Source organism: Triturus cristatus, chromosome 1_1, assembly GCF_964204655.1.
Source record: "Triturus cristatus chromosome 1_1, aTriCri1.1, whole genome shotgun sequence".
NCBI lineage: Eukaryota > Metazoa > Chordata > Amphibia > Caudata > Salamandridae > Triturus > Triturus cristatus.
The window spans coordinates 81642829-81662880 of record NC_140579.1 but is presented as its reverse complement, the minus strand read 5'-3'; the positions used below and the strand labels follow the sequence as shown (position 1 = coordinate 81662880).

At 45.8% G+C, this 20052-nt stretch overlaps 1 protein-coding gene across 3 annotated transcripts in view; it reads left to right on the top strand.

Annotated features, from left to right (window-relative positions):
* The window catches only part of LOC146869511 (phosphoenolpyruvate carboxykinase [GTP], mitochondrial-like), a 212844-nt gene that overhangs the window by 100121 nt on the left and 92671 nt on the right, over window positions 1-20052 (top strand). For all 3 annotated transcript variants that reach the window (XM_085603450.1, XM_085603442.1, XM_085603459.1), the window contains 2 exons: window positions 5952-6089; window positions 8080-8175. In XM_085603450.1, coding sequence (XP_085459576.1) covers window positions 5952-6089; window positions 8080-8175 — 234 coding nt within the window. The remainder of the gene's footprint in view (window positions 1-5951; window positions 6090-8079; window positions 8176-20052) is intronic.

Here is a 20052-nt window from a genome sequence, read left to right as displayed (position 1 = left end):
CCTTTTTAGTTTCATGTTTCCCTAATAGCCTTTACTGAATGATGTGTCTCCACCTATATCAAAAGTACTGTGGCTGTTAATTTGTAAACGTTGATTTAGTAAACTGTATCAAAAATATATTTACAGCATGGAGGTAATCTATGCTGAAATGCTCAGACCAAGTTTAAAGTTAAATCCCAAACACCAATTGTCCCTGTAGCGGTTACGATACAGAAAACAACATTTTCTTGGGCTTCACTGAAGTGCTGTGACTACCAGTAGCATACGTACTTCTGGCTGGGCTGGAGTGACTTTGCTATACTCAGGATGGGGGGGAGAAGCCCACTGACGGCTGGCACGTAGGATATCTGAGACTTGATGCATTTTTCTGAAGAGATGAAATGGTTCTCACTGGGGCCCGTGTCCACCTGGACGCCTGGGCCAGATGTATACTTGGGTGCTGAGATTTGTGATGCTCGGGGAGCTGAACTGTGAGGGTCAGTGGTAGAGTTGGGAGGCATGGAGAACTGAGTTCGAGGCACATCGAGAGAGGGAGTAAACCCTGTGATAGTTATGACACCAGAAACTAGTGGATAATGCAGGGTAAGAAGGGACATGTGTTCCATTTTCAGGTCTCGTCTGATCCAGCGCTTTAGCGCTGCTCTCGCGAGAGCTTTTGTTAAAGGGGGATCTGGAAGTGCAGACTAGTGCTTTTCAGGCCTCCAAATACAGTGCATGTGCGCCGGGCGCGCGCACCATTTGTCAGCCTGCCTGATCTCTTTCGCGGGCGCTTTGATGTTCTCAGTGAGCCGCGCGGCCACTGAGAACATCAAAGCGGCCGCTAAAGTGCTCACCATTTGCCACCCCCTCCCTTATCCCACTTCCTGCTTGTTTTTTTGGGCTTACAGTCTCCATGCCCTCTTGCTCCTTCGTGCTGCTTTACCCTTCCCTCTGCTTGTGCTTCCTATCTCCTCCCACTCCTGCTGTTCTTTCTTTTTTTTTAAAGTCATTTTACTAAGCGCCAACGCGAACTGAAGGTATCGGAGTGCTTCACTTGAGCACCAGCTGCATTACAGACGGACGCATTCATTTTCATGGATGTACAGCCAGTAGGTGTGCAGGGGCGGGGATCTCATAGCAGCAGTTCTCAGAATACTGTACAGTCAGTACAGTGAGGCTCAGTTCTGCAAGCCTCGCGCCCTGTTGCTCATCTTGCTGCCAGCCTTTCTTTTAGGGTGGCCTTCAGGCTCACACACCTCGCACCTAGCCACAAACCACAGAGGTCGAGCATCTTTTGAACTGGTCTCTAATTAAAGAAATGACCTAGAAACCAAAGGCATTTCACAAGTCATCGTCCCGCAGCCCATGCGCACGTAGAGTACTGTCAGCACACGGCTCCCAAGCCAGGAACTTTATTATGAGATCCGCCTTATATTAGAATGATTCAATTCAGACCTCTCTGTTTCGGACCGGGGGAATGTTTTAGCGATTTAGCAGGCAGACAGACGTTTGCATTTCTTCAATAAAACGAGAGCGAAATGGGCTTTGACTCATTAAACTAGGGAGGTCCGCCCCTTAACAAGAAAATCCATGCTTTAAATGGACAGTTATTAGGTAGCTGCACTTTTGAATTTGAAAGGCACAGTTCCGTATTTTTAACTAGCAAACTTTTAATGATAGCGTATCTGCACTTCTGCGTTGCAGTCAGGTATCCTGGGAGTCAGAGTACCTGCACTTTAATGTTTAATTTTTAATCAATGACTGAATTGATGACGTGTATGCCCAGGTGTGCCACACTTGTTGTGTTGACACCAAAAGCTCCGGGGGGACAATGCAACCAGTATTCAAGCATTAAACATTTTTTAAATGCATAAAATGTTAGACAAGTAGCAGGAGACAAAATATGCAAAATGGCCGTGATGCAAACAAAATGAAAACGTGAGAATGACATCTATCCAGGAAATGATGCATGGCTATAGAGCAGAGGTCTTCAAACTTTTTAACTCTGAGCCCCCCCTAAGCAAAATGTTTTGAGGTCAGGCCCCCCTCCAAAACTTCATGACCAGGATTGGGGGAGCGGGAGGGACATGGCTGCGTGCAGGAAGCGAGGCTTATAAGATGATTTCAGGAATACTTTTTCTATAGCTTATGAACTGCACCAAATAGGAGACTTATAAAACAGCAAATGCATCAAACAAAAACAGATATCCCAAACAAACTGCTACCCATAATTGGGGTGTTGTGAGCCCCTCACACTGTTTGACCCCAATGCAACTATACCTGCTGCATTAATAATAACTGCAGTCCTGAGTAGCAGGCTATCTCCTTTGCTTTTTTTACCTCTTCCCCTCCATGATGGATCATCACCTCTGTCCTAATGCTTGAAAGGACAATAAGCTCTGATGCCCCTTTTTTTAAAGGTAGACGGTCATAATTGTGATGCAGTGGGCCCCCCAAAATCCATGGGCCCCAGTCCTGCTGCATCTGCTCCTTTATGATAACCAGCAGTGGCCACTTACACACTTGGCAGCAGTACCAGCTTCACTAATGAATGTCCCTTTTAAAAAAACAAAAACACTTATATTGTCCCCTTCTTTGGGGTATCTCGCTGAAGAAGTGGTCTCAGACCATTTGTAAACATAAAAATGAGTCCGCATACAGTGCTCCCTATTCTGGGCCTTCTGTTTGACAATATCTATGAATCTCGCTCCTTTCCTCTGTCTCCTAGACCATTACTGTGAGGCCCCAGGGGTCGAGAGGATTAGGGCTCTGCATCTGAATGCACCCTGCTGGCCTTCTACCTGCCACCCCATGGACTCAGCTTTCACAAAAAAACTGCCCCTGAATGGTTAATACTGACTTTGAGATGCCTCTGCCTGAAATTGAAGTGCGGGTGGTAGTGCAGAAAGTTAAAAAAGAAACCATGGAATTATGAGTTTCTGCAGCAGCGTTTTCCACATAATTATCAGTGTATTGCATGTGCTACATACTCTGCAGATTTCAACAAAAAAAACTTGATTCTAGCTCAAACGGAACAAAAGTTACTTAAAGCGTGACAAAGTGTTCCGGAGCAGTGGAAGGCCCTTTGCAAAGATTGACTGGTAATCTTGTGGTTGCTTACTGCTGTATTTGGGTGCTACACTGGTACTAATGAGGTGAAATATTTCCCCTGACAGTGTTACCGTGAGTTAAAATGACAAAATAATGAAGTAATATTAACCACAAAATGTGGCGCATTGTGCCGCATAATTTACCTTTTCTTGCTGCATAATTTAGTCAACCCTGCCGCATAATGTTGTCCTCTTCTGCTGAATAATTCCAGTGGATCTGCTTAAAGCTTTATGGTGGCAAAGATCTATTCTTTTTAAGATGTAATGTAAAGGAGTTATCAGCTGGAATCTGGAATAGTGGAGACACTTACAAAAATGTCTGCATTTGATACAGTTTGATTACTTATTACTAAAAAGTATGTTTTGTAAGAACTTGTTTTATCTCAATCACTGCATCATGTTGCCGCTGCCTAGCTTAGAGTATGTAAATACTGTTTTAAAATAATGACTTGCATGTTCACAGTGCTTTCTGCCACAGGCTGGGACCTCATAGCACTATATACAGGGCCATTGGAATTATGCGGCAGGAGAAGACCAAAACATGCAGCATGGTTGACTAAATTCTGCAGCAAGCAAAGGCAAATTATGCTGCATATTTTGTGATGGCATTACTGCACTATTTTGCTACTTTTACACTTGTTAACATTGTCCTGGCCTTTATTGCCCCTCATAAGTACCACATTAACACCCACATATAGCAGTAAGCAACAGAAAGGTGACCAGTCAACATTTAGAAAGGGCCTTCCACTATGAGGTAACGTGTTGCTGCATTTTTTAATCTGCAAATTATACAGCAGATGATGGATTGTGTGGCAAATGCGGGAAAACCATAACTATGCGCTGTGAGTGCAGGGTGAGAATGAGGAGTGAGTTGTCCGAATGCAGGTTGAATTCCCAGACACTTGAAGTTAATCAGCATGTTATTGGCGGGCGTAGGGTTTCAGATACAAGTTAAACTATTGCTACTATGGAATTAAATCAGGGAATCGAGGGTGAAGGAAATAAATAATGTGCTGATCCTGCAACAAACTTCCAGTCTTATGATTAGGGTTGCCAGCTCATTATTCTGATGTTGCAGAAGGTACACAAATAAACAGTCACCTAAAGCCCTATTTTCAGCACTTTATCTGTGCATACTGGGAAAAGCAAATATAAAGCACTTTTAAATGTGTTCTAGGGCTGCCTGAATGTTTCATGACTGAAAATAAAAGGAACAGACAGAGTCAAATTACAAATGAATACCTACTTTTTTATTTAAGAACCTATTTAGTGTCAAAGCAAGGTCTTTGCAGGCTCTTTAAACATACATGGCTGGTATTTTTTCTATTGGCAACCCTTTTTTTATATTAATTTTCATGAAATGCATTTTCACACTACAGCAGTATATGTAAAATACAAATTTAAGGAGGAATAGGCAGAGCCGGGACCCAGGGGTTACTGGAAAAAGAAAAACAAAACAGCCTCCATAACCTGTTTCCTAAGGTATGCAAATGGTCTTTAAAGACCGGTGAAAAACGTGGGCGTGCTGGAGTCTTAATAAGACTCCAGACACTGCCCAGTGAGCCCCCAGCAGCACACTCACTGACCTCTTGCCCCACGGCACTCTTAGGGCTTCGGAGTAAATGAAGACAGCCTGGAAATGCAGCGAATAAACATCGCTGCACTTCCAGGCGTCTTCATTTACATGTGCTTGCAGAGGCCTTCGCGCCCCCCTGGGAACCCATCCACGCCCCCCCAGGGGGGCGCGCCCCACAGTTTGAAGAACTGTGCTATAGAGGGAGTTTTGTTATGATTTGACTGATTTATACTTTTTTAAACGCACAATACATATAAAGGTCTCTTGGCGGGGGCTTCGTACTTCCTGGAAATAACATTCCAAAGGAGCCAGAATTACCGGGTTTTCTCTAAAACATATCAAAGCAGTCCGGTTCGAGGTTTAGTGCTTCAGGGAACGCTGAACCTCATTTGCCAGATAATCACCGATTGCGAGTAACCCTTCTAAGAAAGGGAAATTACAGGATCCTATTGCACAAGCCATCTGTGTTGTCAGGTTTCGCCGGCACAGCGCTTGCGCAGTACCCATGGCAAAACAGCCGGTATATGTGTGCAGGTCCGTCATGATCCTTTTCCGAGAAAGACCTAAATAAGCAAATTTGTGTAAATGCATGTAGTCTGTGTGGACCTGGGGAACTGGGTTCGAGCCTCGGTAACGACGCTGAACATCCTGTGATTCTGGGCAAATCACTTAATCTCCCTGTGCCTAACCAAAATGAATGTGTGTCCTCATGTAACGTAACCGGTGCTATGTAAAGCACTCTGATACCTGATTGGATTTGGGTCAAGTTTGCGCTATATAAAACTCTGCTAAAAAAAAAAAAGCTCCTTTGAGGGGGAGTTCCTTGGACTGTCAGATCCAATCTGCACTCTAAAGGATCATTTGTTACACGCCCTCATCCACTCTCCCTGTCACCGAGCCACCTTTCACACTCCTGGGCGACATGAAACTTTAGCAGACACCGTGGACCGCACAAAATCTCAAAAATGAACACGCATTGGCATAGCCAATAGGTCTCGTTTTTGGGACCTTTGTAAGTATTTAGTTATGCAGCACAATATCCTTGGTGCAACAACACCAACTGTTGCATGGCTAAACACTTATAAGGTCCCAAATGCGAGACCTATTGGCTATGCCAATGCTTGTTGGTCATGGAGACCATTCTACTTGCAAGGTGGAGGGGGCGGAGTGTTATCGTCACATAGTCTCAGGGATGCTTGATGTCTTCTTCTCCCCCCCCCCCCCTTTTTTTAATACATTTTTGTTTATTTATATTAACCCTCAATCTGTTCCCTTCTGTTTTCCAGGTGACAAGGAGCCATGTGCCCACCCAAACTCCCGTTTCTGTGCTCCCGCAGGGCAATGCCCCATCATTGATGAAGCCTGGGAGTCGCCAGAAGGAGTGCCCATTGAAGCAATCATCTTTGGGGGCCGGAGACCCAAAGGTAAGTCCAGTTAGTGGTATACATGAGAGAGGGGGGCTAGTGATGCCATCAGCTGCTGATGAAAGGTGATGGAGCACTGCTGGTGGAGGAGGTAGGGTGATCTTTATCAGTGAAATAGTACATTTCATAGGGTTTTCCCCATCTTGCTTCATATACGCATGGTGGGTATTTGACGCCCATAGGCATTCACCATTGCTCATAACCCGAAATACATGAAAGTTGTTGAGAAATATATAGCCACCATTGCTAACACCAGGCTTGGAATTTCATTGATCTTAGCCTTTTTTTTCCCTTTTTCCTCGTTTGTACTCTGGGCCTGAGGCTTCACTGCCTGTTTTTAAAATTTTTACTTTACAGAGTTTTATATAGCCCGAACTTGACCCGAATCGGGTATCGAAGCACTCTACATGAGCACCAATTGCATTACATTTTTGTTAGGCAAAGGGAGATTAAGTGATTCGCCCAGAATCACAGGGTGTTCAGCGTCATTGCCGAGACTCGAACCCAGTTCCCCAGATTCGAGGTCGACCGCCCTAGCCGTTAGGCCAACTCCTCTCCCCTGGAAACTTTCACCTCCATTTATACACCAGGCCTTGGGATTTACTGCTCCTAGGTCTTCACCTCCATTACGATCTTCCTCAGGGGGTGTTTATAGAAGATAGTTTTCACCTCCAGTGTTTCTTTTCAGTGCATACTATTATTCAATAAAATGCGGGGTCATGGCGTTTTTTAAATGTCCATTAAAATCTTAGAGGGTATATTCTTCCTATTGCTTTTCCCATCATTTATATCACCATTATACATCCTTCGGGATTAGAATGCACAGCCCACAGCATTTCAGCTCCATTATTACCACCCAGGAGTGGCAGTAGCGGCTCCTGGTGGGAGTGCTGCGGAGCGGTGAGGCGGGGCGGAGGGGGTAGAAAACCACAGAATACGGCCGAACGGAGGTAAGTACATTAATAAATAAATAAAACAAATCACATTGCGCACGCCGCAACGCCAAATGTGCGTAATGTAATTAGTTTTATCTATTTATGTACTTACCTCAATTTGGCCGTATTCCGTGGTTTACTACCCCCTACCCTGCCCCTCCCCCGTCCCGCCTCACCACCCCGCAGCACTCCCACCAGGAGCCACTACTGAGGAGTGGGAATTTATTACCTGTAGACAGTCACCACAATTATTAGCCCGCAGGGCTGGTTATTTAATATCCACAGCCATTCACCCATACATAGCTCCATGGGGGCAGGTATTTACTGCTCATAGCCTCTCTCATCACTTGGCTCTCACTCTCAATACTTGGCTGTTTACTTCAGTAGCTTTTCCCCTCAGTGAATACCCATGTGGGGTGGATCTTTACTTCCCACATGCAAGCCCCACCCCCATATCTTTGCCCACAATCTTCCAATTATGGTTTTATAAATGGGATTTGTGGTGAGCTGGTTATCTTGAGGCGCACCACTTATTTAACATGGCCCTCCCTCCATTGTCTCTGTCTCCCATGTCACATCGCACATGAATCAGGTTATGACCTCATCTAAACTGCAGAAGTAATCTTTCCATTATTTGTATTCCAAGTCATGTTGTGGGTCCCCTTACCTTGCTGCTTAAAATGATCCCTGTGAATCTCAGGGAAGTCCACCCTGGAGCCTCAGGACCTGTTGAATCTTGCTTTTGGAAATGCCTTAAGTAGTGAAAACACCTGGGGCACTATTTGGGTATCTGGGAAACATTCAGCAGGTCCCATGATCAGTTTCAGTCTGTGATGACTTCATCTTGTTCTGCACATGCTTGAAACTCAATGTAGCCCAGTTATTAAACGCAGCATATCTGACAGTGGCATTTTTATTGTGGAGCAGTAGCTTCGAGGTTTGCTGTGAGGTACCACTTAAAGGTCACCGCCTAACTCTCAGGCCTCCCGCCTTACCCCTTGAAACCCCATCAGTTTCTTTACGGTGTTGTGACCTCTGCCATCTTTCACTTCTAGGAGTGCCTTTGGTGTACGAGTCGTTCAGCTGGCGTCACGGGGTGTTTGTCGGTGCCGCTATGCGATCAGAGTCCACGGCAGCAGCTGAACATAAAGGTAAGACCTGTGCCAAACCCAATCTGCATTTGACAGCTGTGGGAATGCCTCCATCGACTTGTTTGGCAGAAGCATGGGGAGAGTCACCCAACATGGGGCCTTTGAGAAGTGGATGCCAAGTGTTAAGTGCCTTTCAAGGTTAGAGGTATGCCAGCCCACTCATTGTGGTCCGAAAGTAGCTTGGCAGAGACCTTACCCAGTGAGGTCTGAGATGCAGGATCCTTGCCCATCATGGCTTCACTGTGAGTAGTAGGGTCTGCCTAGTATTGTGTAAAAAATAAAAAAAAGCAGATCAGCAGCGTTAACCTAAGATGGGGTGTGTATGTGTTTGACCTCTACGTAACCGGACACGTGTAAGGGCTGTATAGTAGTTACATCCATTACTGGACATGTGCTAGGTCTCTAGATGAGGGACGTACAAGAGGCTGTTGGGCATTTTCAGCATGGTAGGCATACAATCCGTTTTAGAGATGCAGTCGCTCTACAAAGTGGTGGGATTGAATGGTGAAAGGCCAAACCCTTGAGATGCCATGGCTAAAGATAAACCCTTCTGAGGTCATGAGCCTGCAATTCAGGGGTTACTTGCCTGTGTAACCTGTAACGACTGTCTGACTGTTAGGATTTCACCAGGCCCTTGCTCCTCATGATGCATGAACTACAGACCACTAGGGTCTATAGAGGCGATGCAACAAACAGTTTAGTATAAACGCTCTCTATTGTCTTTCTCACTGTAGTTTGTCATTTGTACACTTTTTTCTCTCTATTTTTCAAAACTTTACACACATCTAGATTAAGGACAAGATTTTGATTGAGGCTTACATATTACTCCTTTGAGCTAACAAATGCTACCGACCTATAGAGGCAACACTAGGCAGAAACTCATTGACCAGTACGGAGAACATAGGACTACTTTATTTCATCATGTCAGACTCAACTTTTTAACCTTGGCGAAGGTAGCAAAAAAGTTATAAATAAACTACTGTTTATCTCCAGGTGATCCTCAGTCACCTCTTACAAGCCCTTTCTACATATCGCCTAGGCAACCCATCCACTAAGCGCTCCATCTTTCAAGCCTGTTGGGACTTGCTCAACGAGGCTTGTCAGTGCTTCCGGTTATCAAGCGGAACACAACAGGCTCTTCCGCCTGCAGTGTTTGCTCAGGTAGTTCATTACCGCCGATACCCGCACCCCGGAGAGCGTACCTGGGGATGTGACTGATCTCAATCAGCTCCTGAGGGGCGTTGAATGGTTTAAGAAGGCAGACTAGGGCTAAGGCTGAACAAGCGGACCCGATCGTCGCCCTAGGTACCTCGGACCTTACTTTCCCTGACAACTGTAATCTCAAACGGGAGGAAGTGACCGGAGCAGGCAGGCTGCAGTCAGAGCCACAAAGGAGGGATACAGGCCGGTGACCCCTCTAACCGCGGCCGGGCCCCCTACAGCCCCCTCCCTCAGACCCGGACAGCGCTGCAGCCCAACCCAGCGGCAAGGACTCCACTTTAACGGAACAAACAGCGTACCAGCCTCCCAGCGTACCAGCCTCCCAGCCTCCCAGCCTCCCAGCCCACCTCTCGCCGCACCCGCTCCGCGGGTGCCGCTTCGTCGGTGGGTGTCGGTAGAGGCACCATCCAGAGGACCAGAGGCGAGGAATCCAGCACAAAGACAGCAAGGCGGTAAGGGGCGCGAGGGACCAGCGGGGCTGCGAGCGTGCGGGGACTTCATTTCCCAGAAGTCCCTGCAAGACCACGGAAGAGCTTCCGGTCCGCTCTCCCTGCTGGGCCCGCCTCCCGCCCTTTACGCCTCCCACATAACAACACCCCTCTCCCGCAGCGCGGGACGCAGCTTGGGCGAAGACAGGGCAAAGACAGGGCAAAGACAGGGCCGTTAGAGGACGGCCACGGCCCTGTCACCCTGAGCCCTACGACGATCCCCCTAGCCCCTCTTGAAGCCAAACGCACATTTTTGGGACTTAAGATGCGTCCCAAAACAAGAAGCGCTACTAAGAAAGTGGCTCTGGTCACACAAGTAACCGGCCCAATAGATCTCTTTATATCCAGGGTCAATGATACCATTGACAAAAGCATCATCTTACTGGAGAAAAGAGTCTCCTTGGACCTCATGCAGGCAAAACGATCATCGCTCGGTTCACTTGCAACTGCAAATTCCCCCGTTCACCCGGTAGCCAACAACTGCTCATTGCCACTACCAACAAATACCGCTCCAACGCTGACTGTTCCAAATTCTGTCGATTTGTCCGTAACCCAATCGGACTCTGATTTATCATACGTCGATCTCGATGCAACCCCAGACCTAGAAGCCTGCCAAACATCGGTCGAGAAATTAGACCAGAGTGACGCTAATAATCCTGTACCACCTGACCCAGAAACGATCCGAGATACAACAAAAATAAGGGAAATCGTCTCCACCAATCTCATGGCAATGCCAACCAGCAAGGAAAAACCAAAGACAAAAGGAAAGAACCATAATTTGACTACACCAACCCCTAATACCTCGGCAGGTATACCCTGCTGGGTGGAAAATATGGTTATGGACTTAAAATCCGACCTTGAGGCAAAAATTACAGCGCAGATTAAACCACTCATTTCAAAATTGGACAGACTCACGTCATTAATCAACACCAAATGTAGTTGTAAATCAAGCAGGAATGGTTTCGCCCCAACGCAGGGCATACAGGAAATACCCCAAAAAAAACCATCCAACACTAAACAAGTAACCAGCACAATAAACAAGACTAACTTATCACTAACCAAAAAAGCGGCAGTACCTCATCCACTAGACAAAAAAGCGACCAATCTGGATGTCCCCAAAAACACCCTGGGCGCGGTAGATCTTTCGACCACTACCCAAACAGGCCCAGAAGCTCAAGCAAAATCAAAAACAAATAACAGGCAAACGAAAGGAAATCTCACCATCACAGCAGAGACCCCCTCCCAAGAAAATCCACCAGATCTGAAGACCAAGCAACCTCGGCCCAAAATAATCAACTTACCCCCGGAAGCTTCTCCCTTCGTGGTGGTGTTAACAGCAGTTCCCCCACTGAAGGAGGGCGTAAAAGAAACCTTCGCAGAGCTGAGGAATAAATGTGCCCAATGGCTCCACATCCACAGACCACTACCCGCCCACATCAGGGGCGACATCTTCTCTGCACGTAGAGGAGATTGGGTTGGTAGAAGCACGAAGACAATCACGGGGGATGTCATCAGTATCAAATTCAGGGAGATAGGGGCAGCAAACTACATTTGTAACTCGTCCAATAGAGGACCTGCCACACAAATAAACCCCTTTCCTCTCTCTTACTTCCTACCTCCATCCACAAGGCAAAATTTCTCCTCGTTCGCACACCCAATAAACCCCAACTTTATAAACCCCTCTGACCACAATATCTACCACCCCCAACACCACTCAGAGAGGTTTAGACCCCTGCATAACTTACAGTATCCAGCCTTTCAGTGGCATCCACCTGCTGCATTTCCCCAAACCACTCCTTTTGTTACCCCACCCCCGGTAAACCCACCTCCATGGTCACATCATAATACCCAACAATGGTGGCAACCTCAGCAATCTACGCACTATAACAACCACTTATGGCAACAGCCGCGGCAAGGATGGCTTCCCCCATTCAAATCACTAGGTCCAAATCGCCAAGATAGAGACATGAATGAATGGAGTGGACAGGACCATCGGTTAAAGAACAACGACCCTACCCGCTGGGACAGTTGGAACGGCCTCCACTTAACAAACAGATATAGTCCCCTGGACGGCGTCGATTGACCACCACAATTACAGGCATATTCCCAAAACCATACAGACCGCACGGAAACCATTGATCTCCCATCAGTCTCTCCAGACCGAGAGATTCCACCTGCCCCCGTGAAACTAAAAAGAACACAAAGCTCAGATGACAGCTCAGCAAACCTGAGCCTGATTTCATGGAACATTGCTGGTTTAAGGACAAAAATAGAGGATGGGACAATCCTGCATCATACGCTCAATCACCAAGCACTATGTATACAGGAGACATGGTCACTACAAGAATATCACCTGCAGGGGTTCAAGACGTACTCATCCCTCGCGCAGTCGGGACACCTAGGTAGACCAAAGGGAGGTCTGTGTATTTACCTAGCTAACACTATTCAAAATGTTAGAATAAAGGTTATTGAATTGACACCAAACCTGCAGATCCTAGGTCTTTATTTTCAGAAAAGAGAGACGATGATCATTATTAACTTTTATAATAATCTGGGGGAACTGGACTTAGAGAGAGTTTTGGCCAATCTCCACGGAACATTAACCACCCTTATAATGCAGCAAGGAGTAGGAGGCCCGGCATCAATAGTATGGGCAGGCGATTTTAATCTTCACGCCTGTACCCAACCAAGAAGTAAATGCCCAGGCATGGTAACAGAAGATGGCCTCTTACTCACACATTTTTCGCACACCAAAATGGGAAGGCAAATGAATGATCTCCTATCCGATCTGGATCTCCAGATAGTAAACACCTCGGAACATGGGGAAAACTCACTTGCACCTACCTACATAGGACGAGGTCATCAAACCACGGTAGACTTTATAATCATATCAGCCTCTCTGCAAACAAGAGTAAAGAACTTCGAAGTGCTACCGAACTCGCAGAGTGACCACGCAATACTAACTCTGAAAGTCTTATTAATTCATCAAAAATGCTCCCCAGCAATAATAGCAAATGCCCTGACCCAGGAAAACATCAACGTGGACAAACTAAATGGGTATACTACAAAGTGGGTGAGGATCAACCCTGAAGAACTCACTAAAGAATTAATAAGGTCAGTTCACCCACAAATTGAAACCTGTTTGGACCCAGATACTAACGACATGGAGCTTTTAACTAACTTCGCCAAAATCATGGATAAAATAAAATTGTTACTTACAAGAAAACAAAAAACTGACTCATCGCGGACCACAGGATGGTTCAATCAAGAGTGCACCAAGGCACATACAAGACTAAAATTAGCCTTAAATAAAAATGATAGGGACTTCAGTGCAATAGCCATTCTCAGGAGCGAATACCTAAAAATAAGGAAAAAGAGGAAAGAGGAACTGAAGCAAGCGCTGTGGCACGAACTCCATACTAGTGCTCAAGAAAAAAATTCAACAGCCTTCTGGAGAATCATCAGAACCCCTTTCCTGGCGGCCGAATCGGGCCCAAAAATCGAAGTCGCCATAGATGCTGCAACCTGGGTATCACACTTCACTAGCATCTTCCAAAAACCAACTTACGATCTAGAGCTAGAAGTAGGAGAAAAAATACTCCCACCTTACCCAATAGATATTAAATTCGAAATTTCTGAAATTCTTGCGGCATTGAACTCCACCAAAAAAGGCAAGGCTCCAGGGCCGGACGGCGTCCCAGCAGACTTTTTTAAATACCAGATAGACCTCTGGGCACCAATTTTAACAAGGGTTTGTAGCGCCACGGCAAAAGTAGGAATTTTAGAGTCCTGGACCAAATCTATAATGGTCCCGATTTTTAAAAAAGGTAATCGTATGGACCCCGCCTGCTATCGCCCAATCTCCCTGTTGGACTCACTGGGGAAAATAGCAGGAAGAGTGATACTAGAAAGATTACAGGACTGGGCGGAAGAAAAAGGTATCCTATCCGATCTCCAATTCGGATTCAGAAAAGGATTAGGCACGGTCGAGCAAGCCTTAAATCTATCAATAATTGTCGGAAAATATGTGCACGCAAAGAAGGCAAAACTTTATATGACTTACGTAGATCTGTCCGCGGCCTTTGACTGCGTCTCCCACACAAAATTGTGGTCCCTTCTAGCTCAGATCGGGGTAGACCAACCACTTTTGAACTTTTTAAGGGAACTCTACTCCAATCCATCCGCAAGAGTTCGCTTCGGGACAAAGGGAGAACTGACGGAGACTTTCACAGTAGAGCGGGGGGTCAGACAGGGATGCGTCCTGGCACCCTTTCTTTTCTCCCTCTACACCAACAACTTGGAGGTTGAGTTACTAAAGGGTGCCTGTGACCTCCCAAGGGCCAATCATCGCCCGATCCCCGCCCTGCTGTATGCGGATGACGCCGTCCTCCTTGCACAAACTCCCCGTGAACTCCAAAGGTCCCTAAACAGATATTCCCGGTATATGAAAACTCTTGACCTCCACATAAATGTGAAAAAAACTTTCGTAATGAAGGCTGGGGTCGGGAAAAAACAGCAAACATCCATCTACCTCGACAGCCAAAAAATTGCCTCAACAAACGATTATTGTTATCTGGGGGTCACGATAGACAATAAACTTTCCTGGAAACCAGCAATAGAAGCTAGAAAGCATTGTTTTAAAAGAGCTCTAGCAGCTTTGATGTCGTTTTCTCAAAAATTAGGAAAACGTCCACCCAGAGAACTGCTAACCATATATAGAGCCAAGTGCCAATCTACAGCCCTATATGGAGCAGGACTATGGGGATACACGGACGTTACTTCTCTGCAAACTGCAGAAAATAAGTTCTTCAGATTTATCCTGTCTGCCCCCAAAACATCTTCCGTTTACGCCTGCCACTTAGAATTAGGGGCATCATATATTGAAGATCTTGCCAAAATCCAACCTCTTCTACTCTGGCGACGAATTTGGGTGGCAGACACAAACGACGTCACAAAAACAATACTGGCGGATGCAATGTCTCTGCACTATGCTTTTAAAATCAAATGGCTGGCCTATATCCGGACCTTTCTTGGCGATCTCGGACTGGAAAAATATTATTGTAATCCCGAAAAACTCGGGGAAATCACAAACGACAATTTAAAGAAGCGAGCGTTGGACCATCTGACAAATATGAGACTTCAGGCAGAAGCTGGAAAACAGTCGGTGCAGCATGCTACGCTGGTCCAAGCTACTCTTTCAATGCAGCCGTATTTAAAACTTGACATTGGCACCTTTGAACGTTTTCTCCTGATAAGATTTAGATTGAACATATTTCATAAACTGGTGGCCTTTCCAACGCCAAATGTGTGGGATTTAAATCCACCCCCATGCCCATGTGATGGGACATCAAGTCAATCTTCTATTCACACAGTCCTATTTTGTAAATTTTATCAGGAACACCGTAAACTCTGGCTACTGACCCTTTTAAAATCCTGGGGTCTCAGACAATGCAGAGCAGCCATGTTAAGTTTGCAGCTTTTGGACACCGAAGCCACATGTTATCATGTCCTTAATTTTCTGAAATGTATTTATAGACATCGGAAAAACCTTTAAACAGTACCGTAATTTATTTTCTGCTTTTTTAACTTTTAAAACTAGATCTCCTTGAAAGACTTTTTAAATTGTAATTGTAATGCTTTTATGGATCGTAAACAATCCGAATAAAGTTTATATTCATTCATTCATTCAACGAGGAGCAGGACCAGAGGATGAAGCACTCATTCTTAGTGGGTGAGGGTCCTTGTTATCTAAAAGTAAGACCTCCATGAATTTAGGTAGAACACAATTTTCTGCACTACACCCCAAGGGAATTTACACTGCGTTGTTTGGTTATTGTATCTGGCAGGATGTATGGTGGATCAATTACATTCCTCTCCCACCCCCTTTCTGAGTGTTTGAATAAAGATAAACCCAGCCTCATCCTGAAGCAAGGTCAAATGGATACATTTGCGAAGTTAGATGGCATAGCACCGATGGACCCCGGGTTTGGCTGTGTCACAACAATGCAGGCGCAAGCCACCTTGACTCATCAGTCTCTGCAGAATTCATTCACTGATGATCCAGTTCTCATGCTCATCTCCATAGATCAATATTAGGGAAGTGGGCATGGGTGTGGTGCTCCCCCACCAGGATCGAAGAATACGGTGAATCGAGTCAATGAAGCTCAGGACTGAATATCCAAACTTGAAGTGGTTAAGGAGGTGCAAGCCAACAAGTCTGTATCTTCTAAATAGATGAAGTAGAGGATGCAGCGGGACGAGCCTGCCACATCAGTCTAAAATGCGTGGGCTTCGCAGAGGGTGTGAAGGGCAATCATCCCGAAGCCTTCCTAGAGCCAGTGGCGTACTCTCTCAGATGGTTGGTGTGCTTGTTTTGAGGTAGAGCCTGATCATTGATCCAACAGCCTCCTGCAGAGATCACAGTGGGGTAAACTTCAATTGAGTGATATAACCCATTAATAACAGACATGGCACACTAGACTCCAATGGAGGACTTTGTTGCAGCTGCTTTGTGACGGCATGTAGCTTACATTATGCATGGCAGCACTGCCATGCCTACAACCAATAATACGCCTTTTTTTCAAGAGTGCACAGATCCATTTCTAAGTTCTATTTGTTTTAATTTTTTTTATCGAATGTGAGAATGGTAACCGAGGTAGACATTTTAGCCACAGGGCTCTCAAAGTACACCCCAATTGGCTAAGGACTAGAGGGAGGGGAGGCAAGGCTCAGCAAACCAACATGTAACGACTTAATGCTTGGGGTTAAAAAAACACTAGTCTTAGCAACACTAGTCTTAGGATGGCCCTACAAAAAGAAACCGAGAAATTCCATTGACTTAACAAAGGTTCCATTGATTCCCCAGCAATATTATGGAAAGCATTTTAATCCGTAGTGAGAGGCAGGGCTGTAGACTACATCTTGAAAATAAAGCATGGCAAGCAGGAGGAAATCTGTGCTGCAGAGTTGGTACTCCTTAACGTGGAGGGACTATACAGACAGCAACGCCACTGCTTGATATTAAGAATGGCAAATTGCAGTATCGACAGCTTCTCACAGAAGAGGCCAAAATCTGTGGTTATTGCCCAAAGCCAGTTTTACGACCAAGATGATAAAACTGTAAACTTATTCTACGGACTGGGGACTAAAAAGGAAAATATACACCATTTCGTATACACCTGAAATACGGAAGGGCAGAGAGTAACAGACCCAGCAGCAGCACTGAGTTCTAGCAGGGAGGGCGCTCTCAAATAGTGTTACCCTGAGGCCTCCGTAGCAGATCTTTAACTGAAGAGCCTCACTGACATGACGAGCGACCCTATTGACTACCCCATTACCGAGGAAAAAGGTGACTGGCGCTATTGGTCAAATGTCCTCATAGAAAGCCCTGGGAACTAATGGATTCTCCGTAGAATTAGTAAAGTTACACTCCAGCACACTGGACCATATCTATTGACCACGCACACAGCTGCAAGGGAATTGGGTGAGATACCGCAAAACTCCATTGAGGTGGACATAACCACAGTGCGTAAACCTGAGTGTCCAGTCAACTGCTGCGACAATTTCATTTATGTTGAAGCTATAATATATGTGATGTCACAAAAGTCAATGTATATCACGACTAACAGCACTATAACCATGGCCTGGTACTAGCAGTCCTTCAGATAGACTTTGACAAGACTTTAATAATCTGAAATGGGAGCACATTTTTGCCCTCATATGACTGAATCCAGGCCAGGTCTTCCTTGCATACCATAGCTGCATTGTGGCTGAGACTAGCACTGAGCTTAACCGCCAACCAGATACATTTAGCACCTGTGACAGGAATGGATCAAATTAGAGACCATGCAAAGTGCATGGTCTCTGGTTTGATCCGCTCCTGTTATGATTGCTTAGAGAAGTGAGGGTACCATTTTTATCAGGAGAAGTGTGGAAACGCATGGTGATAGGAACTTGTGGAACACTACATATCCCGGAAGTTTCTCTCAAAGAAATGTCAGGGAAATAGGTGATTTTACCCAAAGTTTGGGTTTCCATGGCATTCTGAGTAAGAAAACTTAGTGGGAGCCATGCAAGTCGCGCCAACCTGGACTCCATTGGGTGTTTAGTTTTCAGAAATGTCTAAATTCAGAACGGTTTCCTGGTTGTTGGCTGACCCAGAGTCCGAATAGTGCTGCCATTCAGCATGGCAAGTGACGGGAAATTGGGATTTAGCTCAATTGTGAAAACCATATGCCAAAACTACGCCTAAAAGAATGCAGATTTCCTTTTGCTTGCCATGGGAATGCTCTGGTCCTCATGGGGGATCAAATAATGTTAGGGGTATATGATGTCAAGACAGCCCCCATCCCATTATTTCTTTAAGAAATATCCCTGGCATCAGTGTGCTTTCTGCCATCTCCCGGGAAAGATTCGGGGCAAATTCTCCAGTCGTCCCCCGGAAAGGGGGACACAAAGACTTCTGGGTAGTCTCCTGGGTTGGAGGCTCATAAGGATGCCAGGGCTTACTGCGGGTAACTCCCGCCTCCAGTTACCACCAGACTTCGGGGTGGGGGAGTTCTGCCCCCAATGGGGCCAGTAGGGTGGTATAAACTACTGGGCCCTTTCTGGCATGTCCTGATTCTTGGGTGAACCGGCCCGAACTCTTCTCTTTTGACAGGGGGTCTATGGAATAGTCAAGCTGCCAGATTGGAACTGACCTGGTATTGTAAATCGGTCTTTGACGAGGATCCAGGCATGGCAGATTTTATGGCATACTACCAAGCGTTTTACTTAGCGGTCATGACTGACTGTATGTTTGTTACCGTGGAATACTCTGAGCGAGCTGGGTGATGAATGGAATAACACCTATACATGACATCTGTGGGGGCTGGGTGGGGTAGGTGTCAGCAGTGATGATCTACCAGCCACTAAGATAGTACTGGTAAGAAGGAGAGACACCTTGCATGCCCTGGGGTGGACAAATAAGCTAACAAGAGAAACCCATCCCTGTGCAGGGATACTCCCGACATAGTGTTGCAGCTGTTGAGGGTTTCCAGGGCTGGGGTGTACTTGACATCTTTATAATAGGGATTGTGGTCAATTGTAAGTCTACAAATTCATTCACAACCGTGAGGAAGGAGTTTGGACTTTTATAGCCCCAGTTCTTCTGCTGCTTACAGCTCCGCCATGCACTGACACTCTACCAAACCATTCTTGAGGAGCTCCCCCAATCCACCCATTAGTGGTGAAACTCACCATGTCTAAACTCACAGATAAAAAGATAATGTGAATGTTTAAAGCAGTGGTGATGCATACGCCAGGCACCTTCTCAGTACTAATAGAGGCATAGGAGGCTTACGTTGGTCCCTTGGATGTAGTGGAGCGGCTTACTGCACTGATGGCCCCTAGTCCAATAGCCATATCATCAGCCTACAAGCTTATCCAATTTAAATATTCACGCCATGTATACTTCACAAGAACAAGACTCTGGAATATTAGTAGATACTCTCTCGCAACAAACCCCCTCGCCCCTCCCACCCCATCTCCCCCCGCCCAACATGTATGAAATGTCAGCGAATGGTGACTTTCTTTAGGGGCTTCTGGGATGCAGTGCTGGAGTTACTGTCAGCATATTAGGGCACCGAGCAGTCCTCAAGCCCCAGCCCCCCTTGTGCTACTAAACGGTCTAGATTAAATGGATTTAAACAGATGTTGCCTTACTTTTAGGGACCTAGACTTGAAAGACGCTAAAAGGGAGACTGATCGGCACAGGAGGGAGGCGGAAGCTCTAAGCCTGCTTAAGCAGGGATAGACCGGTGCAGAAAGCTAGAAAAAACAATGTGAGAAGTTGGCCTGGTATATGATGTTCACTAGTTAAAGTGACCACCTTGTACCATGCCAAGCAACCCTTATGGTGTGGTTGTAAGTCAACCTTTTCGGACTAGCTGCCCTAGTGGTAGCGTAGACTAAGCAGTCTTTGAGGCTAAACTCGTTAAAGCGTGTTAAGCAGGCTGTTTTACCATATGTAACCCCCCTTTATACCAATGAAAGGACACCACACAGATATATATTCAAAATATATATGTATTTATTACTCAAAGTATCCCCTAGACTCTTTATGAGCACAGGAGCACAAATCGTTAAACAAGACAACGTTATAATGGTTCCATGATGGAATATCGTTAAC